At 62.6% G+C, this 12448-nt stretch overlaps 1 protein-coding gene across 1 annotated transcript in view; it reads right to left on the bottom strand.

Moving 5' to 3' along the window:
• Positions 1–12448, bottom strand: part of LOC119963597 (disintegrin and metalloproteinase domain-containing protein 12-like) — a 604211-nt gene that overhangs the window by 512938 nt on the left and 78825 nt on the right. The window contains exon 3 of the mRNA XM_038792928.1: positions 1962–2054. Within this exon, the coding sequence (XP_038648856.1) occupies positions 1962–2054 (93 nt within the window). The remainder of the gene's footprint in view (positions 1–1961; positions 2055–12448) is intronic.

Below are 12448 nucleotides of genomic sequence, written 5' to 3'. Positions count from 1 at the left end.
TGGCTCCCACCCAACCTGCCATCATTCGGCAGCCTGGCTCCCACCCAACCTGCCATCATTCGGCAGCCTGGCTCCCACCCAACCTGCCATCATTCGGCAGTCTGGCTTTAAGTGACTCCAGAACCACAGCCAAGTGGTTGGCTCTGAACTATTCTATTCATTGGCTGAGCTCGCTCACCGTCTCAAGGGCCGTTAGCCTTGGGCAATAAATGCTGGTCTTATCTGTGACATCCACATTCCATAAATGATTACAAAGCCAAAATAAATCTCTCTCCCTCAGTTATTTACTGAATTCCTTTTTGAAAGTTAGTGTTGAATTTGTTTCCAACTGTGTGATTCACAGCAGCCATATCCGCAGTAAGTGTGGGCGATGGATCAATGTGAGGTCAGGGTTGATGAATTGGAGCCTGAGTTTTGGACATTGATGTAACAGGGATGGGGAACGTTACCTGGATACTGTCATAATATCCACCCATGTATATAATGAAGTGCAGACAGGCAATGATTGACACACAGGGTGACCAGTAAGCACAAAGCACAAAGCAGCCAATCACCAAACAGGACACGACCACTATGAAGCCAGAGGGCACTAAGTTTCCCGCTCTCTCTCTGGACCCAGCCACTGAGACAGTCAGAGTCCACCAGCTAGTCAGTGCAAACACCATGCGGTAGCTAGTAAGTCTGGTCAGGTGAGTACAAGGTCCCCAGCCAATTCAGTATAGTGTCGACCCACAGCTGAGCATGTACATTAGTTAAAACGTTGAATAAAATTGTGTTGGATCTTCTCCAGTGTTAAGAGGTCTGTCTCTCACTACACTGCATCAAGTGCAGTCCACGTCGACCCAACCTGCCCAACACATCAGATACTGGGCTCATGTTACAGACAGGAGTGAGACAGTCAAATGCTACTGATTTCCTCTTACCACCTGTCTCTGAGTTATTTTATAATAACCTACAGTGTGTATTTTCCAAATCCCACATTTTGCCTGCGATCCAATTTTACTAATAATGCACAGCATTTTCCACAGTCAAAGCCTGAGGAAGGGGTGTTTTCCCAAGTCCCACTCTGCATGAGAGCACAGTCGAAGCTGGGGTCAGGAGGGGGTATAGACTTTTTAAAAATTTGTTAATGTCATGTTGGCATCGCTGCCTGCGCGACATCGTTAGTTCCTGCAGTGCATCGTGTAGACGGTACACACGGCAACCAGTGTGTGTCGGTGAGTGAATGTTTGTGGGTGGGGAACCAATCAAATGGGCTACTTTGTCCTGGATGGTGTTGAGCCTCTTGAGTGTTGTTGGAGTTGCTCTCATCCAGGCAAGTGGGGAACGTTCCATCACATTCCCGACATGCGTCTTGTAGATGGGGAGTGAGGAGGTGATTGGCCGACAGCTGTCCAGGACGGGACTTCCTGTCCCCTTGTTAAGGCCTCCCCGAGTGCATTCCCGGTGCAGCTGTCCAGGACGGGACTTCCTGTCCCCTTGTTAAGGCCTCCCCGAGTGCATTCCCGGTGCAGCTGTCCAGGACGGGACTTCCTGTCCCCTTGTTAAGGCCTCCCCGAGTGCATTCCCGGTGCGGCTGTCCAGGACGGGACTTCCTGTCCCCTTGTTAAGGCCTCCCCGAGTGCATTCCCGGTGCCAGCAGCCACTTTCCAAATTAACAGGCTAAAGAATAACTGTTCGACTGTGGGTAGGGACGGGGAGGGGTGATACTGGGAGGAATATGTACCCACCCCCAAAAACATTCATCCCTGTATGTTTAATTCCCCTCTTTTGTCAAATCTGGTGAATATATTCATTGAGGACAATTTCAGGTCACCTCACTCACTCACAAATATCCCTTCTATTCTGTATTTGACCCTCTATCCTGAGATATTTTCGTGCCCAGAATATATTCTTTGGGGGAGTAGCAGATTTGGTTGAGTTGATACACTCACCCTGTATAACCCTGTGAGATTAATTACCTGAGGCAATGTAGCTATTCTCCGGCTCCCTTTCCCAGATAGGACATGTGGGAAGACAAACTTGTAATCCGTTAGTTCTTCAAGTAGCTTTTTCTGGAGAAAGTGAGAACCTGTGTGAAACATACAGAGCAATTTATTGGCATTTCAGCAAAGATTCATTGACAGTACATGCTGCACAGTTACAATTGACCATGTGGGGGTCTCTCAGCATCAGCAGACTCCAGTAGTGGATCTCTGAGCACCAGCAGACCCCAGCAGTGGATCTCCGAGCACCAGCAGACCCCAGCAGTGGATCTCCGAGCACCAGCAGACCCCAGCAGTGGATCTCCGAGCACCAGCAGACCCCAGCAATGGATCTTCGAGCACCAGCAGACCCCAGCAGTGGATCTCCGAGCACCAGTAGACCCCAGCAGTGGATCTCCGAGCACCAGTAGACCCCAGCAGTGGATCTCCGAGCACCAGCAGACCCCAGCAGTGGATCTCCGAGCACCAGCAGACCCCAGCAGTGGATCTCCAAACACCAGCAGAGCCCATCAGTGGATGTTCAATAGTTCTAAGCAAGGTGGTGAAGGAAAGGAGACTTTATCTTGATAATAGCTTTAATGAAATGAAAATGAAAATCGCTTATTGTCACGAGTAGACTTCAATGACGTTACTGTGCAAAGCCCCTAGTCGCCACATTCCGGCGCCTGTCCGGGGAGGCTGTTACAGGAATTGAACCGTGCTGCTGGCTTGCTTGGTCTGCTTTAAAAGCCAGTGATTTAGCCCAGTGAGCTAAACAGTCCCTGTTTAGGGGATTGCAATCTTACAAGTCTCTTGACTCACATCCAGTGTCCCAGCAATTCTTTTTTATACACTTAACAGTCATGAATGAAACAAATAACCAATCAATAGCCCCTTCAAGGGGCTCTGTTAAAAATAATAAAGTTTAAAGGGAAATTAATTAAATTGCTGTTTGGCCTCTGTAGCCATGTAAGATGGCCACCTGCAAAGGACCATGGGAATTATGGCCAACCAGGACTCGGATTGATACAGAGCCTACGTGTATCTAAAACACAGGTAACCAGACCTGATCAAAACCCCCGCTCGTTTGCATTTTAATGGCCCATTTTCCCAGGACAATAGAACTCCAATCAAGCAACCGGTACAGCCACAGACTGATCGGAGCCACTCCCCTTACTCAGAAAGCACAACTACCAAGTTGTGCTAAGGACCCGCCCAACCACCAAGGCACCCGCCCCTTTATTGGCCGAAATCGAAGAGAGTGATCAGAACCCTGTCGAACTATTGGGTCCAAGGTTAAGGACCGTCCCAAAGAGCGCAAAATCCCAAAGGGATAAAAGAGGACACAGCCATATGTTCTGTCTCTCTTGGATCCGGCCTGTGCCAACCCAATTGTAGCAGGAACAGCCAGCCAAGTTCAAGACCAACGATCTCTCCCTGACGGATGAGCCCAGCAGAGACAGAGCCGCTTTCTTCGAAACAGCCAAGTGAAATCCAGATAAAGGCCGTATCCATTTGCACAGTGCCGGTCGCCCTGAAGTTAAGTCTCGGTTATTGTAGCTGATGGGTGTAGTTTAACTGGCAGTAGATATTGTGTTTGAATGTCGAGGTAACTCTTGTGTATGTAACTAAACCATCTTTTGAACTAACTAACTGGTTGTGTGGTCAATAGATCGATATAAGGGAAGGCTTGTGGTTGGGGCAGCACGGTAGCATGGTAGTTAGCATAAATGCTTCACAGCTCCAGGGTCCCAGGTTCGGTTCCCGGCTGGGTCACTGTCTGCACGGAGTCTGCACGTCCTCCGCGTGTGTGCGTGGGTTTCCTCCGGGTGCTCCGGTTTCCTCCCACAGTCCAAAGATGTGCGGGTTAGGTGGATTGGCCATGCTAAATTGCCAGTAGTGTAAGGTTAATGGGGGGATTGTTGGGTTACGGGTATAGGGTGGATACGTGGGTTTGAGTAGGGTGATCATTGCTCGGCACAACATCGAGGGCCGAAGGGCCTGTTCTGTGCTGTACTGTTCTATGTTCTATATCATGAATATTAGCAACAGTATTGGCGACGTTGTTGGGAGCGAAAACGGGCAACCCCTCCACAGTGTAAACCTGTTTCAAACTGGTAGACACAGTTTATTCCCTCTCCATGGAGACCCGGGGACAGGCGTAAATACTGAATGGAAGCAGGCAGTCGGGTCAAACTATCTGCTCGTCGCCCACTGTCTGGAACCGTTAATGGCCACCTTGGCCAGGCGCAGGACTGGCCAAAGTGTAGGTCTGCACCAGCTGGTCAAAGATTGGGACCATGGGGTTGAAAGGTTACCAAAGGTTCAGGAGGAGCTCGCTCAGATTGCAACCTCACACAACATAGATACACCTGGAACAGAGACTCCTCGAGCTGCTGTTGGGAAAGAGGCAGCCTGAGGCATGGACTACTTTCCATTGAATGGCATGTTGCATGGAACACCCCTGCTGAATCCTGATAGAGTGACGACAGGAAACGGTGATGGAGGCTGAACAAAAATATATATATACGCACAAAATACAAACTCTACTCGAAGGGTTCTCTCCGCCACGGATCGGGATTTTTATATCCAACAGGCTTCCCTTTTTAACATATTCCGCCAAGGTCACGGTGGATTTATTAATCCACATCCTGTGACCTCTGTGAGGGATACAACACTCCTCTCCCCCTAGTCCTGAACGGCGTCGGAGAAAGCCTTCTGGTCCTCTTTGCCTACGGCTGCTGCTCAACCACGTCCACGCGGGGTCCAGACGCATGTACCGCCGCCTCCAAGCAGAACGCCAAAGCGGCGCCGCCATAGCCGTTTCTACATCTGCGCCCGGGCTATTTGGCAATTCCCGCCCGGGCCTTTGGCAATTCCCGTTGGTTATGTCTCCATTGTGGAGTCGGAATCTGACGTTGTCGTGTGCATCCTATCAGTGCCCTAGGGGTCCGGAACAGCCGGAGATGGCACGAGCGGCAATGGTGGAGGAGATGGCAACAATCGTACTGGGGCATCCCAGTGTGGGTCAGTCAGTGCCAGGATGCCACTGTGGAGGTGATCCATTTGCCAATTGGATCCCTGGCCCTGTGCCCACACCAGTTAAGAGACCGGTTCCGTCTGCTTGAGAAAGCGCCCGGGATCCACTCGGCTTCCGCCACCAAAATTCCTGACATGTACCGCATCGCCGGGCAATAAACGCCCGAGGGGTGCACGTCTGCCCAAGTCCACTTCGGACCGTGCCTGAACGCGGGGAAACTTCCCACCAATGTCTGGTAATACAAGGCTCAGGCACGAGGAAAGGCACCAGCGACGGCGCCAACCCCATCATGGCGTGGTCCGCTAACAAAAACGGAAACGGGACAGACACGTCGAGAATAATCCGTGGTCGGCCTGCACGTTACCCGATTGAAGGTGTGGACCTGGCGCTCTGCCAGCCCATACAATGCCGGGTGAGACGGTGCAGGCCTGCCGGGTGAGACGGTGCTGTGCAGCCTGCCGGGTGAGACGGTGCTGTGCCGGGTGAGACGGTGCAGGCCTGCCGGGTGAGACGGTGCTGTGCCGGGTGAGACGGTGCTGTGCCGGGTGAGACGGTGCTGGCCTGCCGGGTGAGACGGTACAGGCCTGCCGGGTCAGACGGTGCTATGCCGGGTGAGACGGTGCTGTGCCGGGTGAGACGGTGCTGTGCCGGGTGAGACGGTGCAGGCCTCCCGGGTGAGACGGTGCTGTGCCGGGTGAGAACGGTTGCAGGCTGCCGGGTGAGACGGTGCTGTGCCGGGTGAGACGGTGCTGTGCAGGCTGCCGGGTGAGACGGTGCTGTGCCGGTGAGACGGTGCTGTGCCGGGTGAGACGGTGCTGTGCCGGGTGAGACGGTGCAGGCTCCGGGTGAGACGGTGCTGTGCCGGTGAGACGGTGCAGGCCTGCCGGGTGAGACGGTTGCTGTGCCGGGGAGACGGTGCTGTGCAGGCCTGCCGGTGAGCGGTGCTGTGCCGGGTGAGACGGTGCTGTGCCGGGTGAGACGTGCTGTGCCGGGTGAGACGGTGCTGTGCCGGGTGAGACGGTGCAGGCCTGCCGGGTGAGACGGTGCTGTGCCAGGTGAGACGGTGCAGGCTGCGGGTGCGACGGTGCAGCCTGCCGGTGATGAGACGGTGCGTGCCGGTTGAGACGGTGCTGTGCTGTGCGCGGGTGAGACGGTGCTGTGCCGGGTGAGACGGTGCTGTGCCGGGTGAGACGGTGCTGTGCCGGGTGAGACGGTGCAGGCCTGCCGGGTGAGACGGTGCTGTGCCGGGTGAGACGGTGCTGTGCAGGCCTGCCGGGTGAGACGGTGCTGTGCCGGGTGAGACGGTGCAGGCCTGCCGGGTGAGACGGTGCTGTGCCGGGTGAGACGGTGCTGTGCCGGGTGAGACGGTGCTGTGTAGGCCTGCCGGGTGAGACGGTGCAGGCCTGCCGGGTGAGACGGTGCTGTGCCGGGTGAGACGGTGCTGTGCAGGCCTGCCGGGTGAGACGGTGCTGTGCCGGGTGAGACGGTGCTGTGCTGGGTGAGACGGTGCAGGCCTGCCGGGTGAGACGGTGCGGGCCTGCCGGGTGAGACGGTGCTGTGCCGGGTGAGACGGTGCAGGCATGCCGGGTGAGACGGTGTTGTGCCGGGTGAGATGGTGCAGGCCTGCCGGGTGAGACGGTGCTGTGCCGGGTGAGACGGTGCAGGCCTGCCGGGTGAGACGGTGCTGTGCCGGGTGAGACGGTGCTGTGCAGGCCTGCCGGGTGAGACGGTGCAGGCCTGCCGGGTGAGACGGTGCAGGCCTGCCGGGTGAGACGGTGCTGTGCCGGGTGAGACGGTGCAGGCCTGCCGGGTGAGACGGTGCAGGCCTGCCGGGTGAGACGGTGCTGTGCCGGGTGAGACGGTGCAGGCCTGCCGGGTGAGCCGGTGCTGTGCAGGCCTGCCGGGTGAGACGGTGCTGTGCCGGGTGAGACGGTGCAGGCCTGCCGGGTGAGACGGTGCAGGCCTGCCGGGTGAGACGGTGCAGGCTGCCGGGTGAGACGGTGCAGGCTGCCGGGTGAGACGGTGCAGGCCTGCCGGGTGAGACGGTGCAGGCTGCCGGGTGAGACGGTGCAGGCTGCCGGGTGAGACGGTGCAGGCCTGCCGGGTGAGACGGTGCTGTGCCGGGTGAGACGGTGCAGGCCTGCCGGGTGAGACGGTGCGGGCCTGCCGGGTGAGACGGTGCTGTGCCGGGTGAGACGGTGCAGGCCTGCCGGGTGAGACGGTGCGGGCCTGCCGGGTGAGACGGTGCTGTGCTGGGTGAGACGGTGCTGTGCCGGGTGAGACGGTGCTGTGCCGGGTGAGACGGTTGCAGGCCTGCCGGGTGAGACGGTGCAGGCCTGCCGGGGTGAGACGGTGCAGGCCTGCAGGGTGAGACGGTGCTGTGCCGGGTGAGACGGTGCAGGCCTGCCGGGTGAGACGGTGCAGGCCTGCCGGGTGAGACGGTGCTGTGCCGGGTGAGACGGTGCTGTGCCGGGTGAGACGGTGCTGTGCCGGGTGAGACGGTGCTGTGCCGGGTGAGACGGTGCAGGCCTGCCGGGTGAGACGGTGCTGTGCCAGGTGAGACGGTGCTGTGCAGGCCTGCCGGGTGAGACGGTGCTGTGCCGGGTGAGACGGTGCAGGCCTGCCGGGTGAGACGGTGCTGTGCCGGGTGAGACGGTGCTGTGGCCGGGTGAGACGGTGCTGTGTAGGCCTGCCGGGTGAGAGGTGCAGGCCTGCCGGGTGAGACGGTGCTGTGCCGGGTGAGACGTGCTGTGCAGGCCTGCCGGGTGAGACGGTTGCTGTGCCGGGTGAGACGGTGCTGTGCCGGGTGAGACGGTGCAGGCCTGCTGGGTGAGACGGTGCGGGGCCGGTGGGTGAGACGGTGCTGTGCCGGGTGAGACGGTGCAGGCCTGCCGGGTGAGACGGTGCTGTGCCGGGTGAGATGGTGCAGGCCTGCCGGTGAGACGGTGCTGTGACGGTGAGACGTGCAGGCCTGCCGGGTGAGAACGGTGCTGTGCCTGGTGAGACGGTGCTGTGCAGGCCTGCGGGTGAGACGGTGCAGGCCTGCCGGGTGAGACGGTGCAGGCCTGCGGGTGGACGGTGCTGTGACGGGTGAGACGGTGCGGCCTGCCGGGTGAGACGGTGCAGGCCTGCCGGGTGAGACGTGCTGTGCCGGGTGAGACGGTGCAGGCCTGCCGGGTGTGACGGTGCTGTGCAGGCCTGCCGGGTGAGACGGTGCTGTGCCGGGTGAGACGGTGCTGTGCCGGGTGAGACGGTGCAGGCCTGCCGGGTGAGACGGTGCAGGCCTGCCGGGTGAGACGGTGCAGGCTGCCGGGTGAGACGGTGCAGGCTGCCGGGTGAGACGGTGCAGGCCTGCCGGGTGAGACGGTGCTGTGCAGGCTGCCGGGTGAGACGGTGCCGGCCTGCCGGGTGAGACAGTGCAGGCCTGCCGGGTGAGACGGTGCTGTGCCGGGTGAGACGGTGCAGGCCTGCCGGGTGAGCCGGTGCTGTGCAGGCCTGCCGGGTGAGACGGTGCTGTGCCGGGTGAGACGGTGCAGGCCTGCCGGGTGAGACGGTGCAGGCCTACCGGGTGAGACGGTGCAGGCTGCCGGGTGAGACGGTGCAGGCTGCCGGGTGAGACGGTGCAGGCCTGCCGGGTGAGACGGTGCAGGCTGCCGGGTGAGACGGTGCAGGCTGCCGGGTGAGACGGTGCAGGCCTGCGGGGTGAGACGGTGCAGGCTGCCGGGTGAGACGGTGCAGGCTGCCGGGTGAGACGGTGCAGGCCTGCCGGGTGAGACGGTGCTGTGCCGGGTGAGACGGTGCAGGCCTGCCGGGTGAGACGGTGCGGGCCTGCCGGGTGAGACGGTGCTGTGCCGGGTGAGACGGTGCAGGCCTGCCGGGTGAGACGGTGCGGGCCTGCCGGGTGAGACGGTGCTGTGCTGGGTGAGACGGTGCTGTGCCGGGTGAGACGGTGCTGTGCCGGGTGAGACGGTGCAGGCCTGCCGGGTGAGACGGTGCAGGCCTGCCGGGTGAGACGGTGCAGGCCTGCAGGGTGAGACGGTGCTGTGCCGGGTGAGACGGTGCAGGCCTGCCGGGTGAGACGGTGCAGGCCTGCCGGGTGAGACGGTGCTGTGCCGGGTGAGACGGTGCAGGCCTGCCGGGTGAGACGGTGCTGTGCAGGCCTGCCGGGTGAGCCGGTGCTGTGCAGGCCTGCCGGGTGAGACGGTGCTGTGCCGGGTGAGACGGTGCTGTGCCGGGTGAGACGGTGCAGGCCTGCCGGGTGAGACGGTGCAGGCCTGCCGGGTGAGACGGTGCAGGCTGCCGGGTGAGACGGTGCAGGCTGCCGGGTGAGACGGTGCAGGCCTGCCGGGTGAGACGGTGCAGGCTGCCGGGTGAGACGGTGCAGGCTGCCGGGTGAGACGGTGCAGGCCTGCCGGGTGAGACGGTGCTGTGCAGGCCTGCCGGGTGAGACGGTGCTGTGCAGGCTGCCGGGTGAGACGGTGCCGGCCTGCCGGGTGAGACAGTGCAGGCCTGCCGGGTGAGACGGTGCTGTGCAGGCCTGCCGGGTGAGACGGTGCTGTGCCGGGTGAGACGGTGCTGTGCCGGGTGAGACGGTGCAGGCCTGCCGGGTGAGACGGTGCAGGCCTGCCGGGTGAGACGGTGCAGGCTGCCGGGTGAGACGGTGCAGGCTGCCGGGTGAGACGGTGCTGTGCAGGCCTGCCGGGTGAGACGGTGCAGTGCAGGCATGCCGGGTGAGACGGTGCAGTGCGGGCCTGCCGGGTGAGCCGGTGTAGGCCGCGGGTGAGACGGTGCTGTCAGGCCTGCCGGTGAGACGTGCTGGTGCGGCGGGTGCGACGTGCAGTGGAGGCCTGCCGGGTGAGACGGTGCTGTGCCGGGTGAGACGGTGCAGTGCAGGCCTGCCGGGGGAGCGGTGCCTGCCTGCCGGGTGAGACAGTGCAGGCCTGCCGGGTGAGACGGTGCTGTGCCGGTGTGAGACGGTGCAGGCCTGCCGGGTGAGCCGGTGCTGTGCAGGCCTGCCGGTGAGACTGTGCTGGTGCCGGGTGAGACGGTGCTGTGCCGGGTGAGACAGTGCAGGCCTGCCGGGTGAGACGGTGCAGGCCTGCCGGGTGAGACGGTGCAGGCTGCCGGGTGAGACGGTGCAGGCTGCCGGGTGAGACGGTGCTGTGCCGGGTGAGACGGTGCAGGCTGCCGGGTGAGACGGTGCAGGCCTGCCGGGTGAGACGGTGCAGGCTGCCGGTGAGACGGTGCAGGCTGCCGGGTGAGACGGTGCAGGCTGCCGGGTGAGACGGTGCAGTGCAGGCCTGCCGGGTGAGACGGTGCAGTGCGGGCCTGCCGGGTGAGCCGGTGTAGGCCTGCCGGGTGAGACGGTGCTGTACAGGCCTGCCGGGTGAGACGGTGCTGTGCCGGGTGAGACGGTGCTGTGCCGGGTGAGACGGTGCTGTACAGGCCTGCCGGGTGAGACGGTGCTGTGCCGGGTGAGACGGTGCAGTGCAGGCCTGCCGGGGGAGACGGTGCTGTGCAGGCCTGCCGGGTGAGACGGTGCAGTGCAGGCCTGCCGGGTGAGACGGTGCTGTACAGGCCTGCCGGGTGAGACGGTGCTGTGCCGGGTGAGACGGTGCAGTGCAGGCCTGCCGGGGGAGACGGTGCTGTGCAGGCCTGCCGGGTGAGACGGTGCAGTGCAGGCCTGCCGGGTGAGACGGTGCAGGCCTGCCGGGTGAGACGGTGCGGGCCTGCCGGGTGAGACGGTGCTGTGCCGGGTGAGACGGTGCAGTGCAGGCCTGCCGGGGGAGACGGTGCTGTGCCGGGTGAGACGGTGCAGGCCTGCCGGGTGAGACGGTGCAGGCCTGCCGGGTGAGACGGTGCAGGCCTGCCGGGTGAGACGGTGCAGGCCTGCCGGGTGAGACGGTGCAGGCCTGCCGGGTGAGACGGTGCTGTGCAGGCCTGCCGGGTGAGACGGTGCTGTGCCGGGTGAGATGGTGCAGGCCTGCCGGGTGAGACGGTGCTGTGCCGGGTGAGACGGTGCTGTGCCGGGTGAGACGGTGCTGTGCCGGGTGAGACGGTGCGGGCCTGCCGGGTGAGACGGTGCTGTGCCGGGTGAGACGGTGCAGGCCTGCCGGGTGAGACGGTGCTGTGCCGGGTGAGACGGTGCAGGCCTGCCGGGTGAGACGGTGCTGTGCCGGGTGAGACGGTGCTGTGCCGGGTGAGACGGTGCAGGCCTGCCGGGTGAGACGGTGCAGGCCTGCCGGGTGAGACGGTGCTGTGCCGGGTGAGACGGTGCTGTGCCGGGTGAGACGGTGCTGTGCCGGGTGAGACGGTGCAGGCCTGCCGGGTGAGACGGTGCAGGCCTGCCGGGTGAGACGGTGCAGGCCTGCAGGGTGAGACGGTGCTGTGCCGGGTGAGACGGTGCAGGCCTGCCGGGTGAGACGGTGCTGTGCTGGGTGAGACGGTGCAGGCCTGCCGGGTGAGACGGTGCTGTGCAGGCCTGCCGGGTGAGCCGGTGCTGTGCAGGCCTGCCGGGTGAGACGGTGCTGTGCCGGGTGAGACGGTGCTGTGCCGGGTGAGACGGTGCAGGCCTGCCGGGTGAGACGGTGCAGGCCTGCCGGGTGAGACGGTGCAGGCCTGCCGGGTGAGCCGGTGCTGTGCAGGCCTGCCGGGTGAGACGGTGCTGTGCCGGGTGAGACGGTGCTGTGCCGGGTGAGACGGTGCAGGCCTGCCGGGTGAGACGGTGCAGGCCTGCCGGGTGAGACGGTGCAGGCTGCCAGGTGAGACGGTGCAGGCCTGCCGGGTGAGACGGTGCAGGCCTGCCGGGTGAGACGGTGCAGGCCTGCCGGGTGAGACGGTGCAGGCTGCCGGGTGAGACGGTGCAGGCCTGCCGGGTGAGACGGTGCAGGCTGCCGGGTGAGACGGTGCAGGCTGCCGGGTGAGACGGTGCAGGCCTGCCGGGTGAGACGGTGCAGGCTGCCGGGTGAGACGGTGCAGGCTGCCGGGTGAGACGGTGCAGGCTGCCGGGTGAGACGGTGCAGTGCAGGCCTGCCGGGTGAAGACGGTGCAGTGCGGGCCTGCCGGGTGAGCCGGTGTAGGCCTGCCGGGTGAGACGGTGCTGTACAGGCCTGCCGGGTGAGCCGGTGTAGGCCTGCCAGGGTGAGATGGTGCTGTACAGGCCTGCCGGGTGAGACGGTGCTGTGCCGGGTGAGACGGTGCAGTGCAGGCCTGCCGGGTGAGACGGTGCTGTGCCGGGTGAGACGGTGCAGTGCAGGCCTGCCGGGGGAGACGGTGCTGTGCAGGCCTGCCGGGTGAGACGGTGCAGTGCAGGCCTGCCGGGTGAGACGGTGCTGTACAGGCCTGCCGGGTGAGACGGTGCTGTGCCGGGTGAGACGGTGCAGTGCAGGCCTGCCGGGGGAGACGGTGCTGTGCAGGCCTGCCGGGTGAGACGGTGCAGTGCAGG

Source organism: Scyliorhinus canicula, chromosome 3, assembly GCF_902713615.1.
Source record: "Scyliorhinus canicula chromosome 3, sScyCan1.1, whole genome shotgun sequence".
Lineage (NCBI taxonomy): Eukaryota > Metazoa > Chordata > Chondrichthyes > Carcharhiniformes > Scyliorhinidae > Scyliorhinus > Scyliorhinus canicula.
The sequence above is the reverse complement of the archived record's forward strand: the minus strand, read 5'-3'. Positions and strand labels throughout refer to the sequence as shown.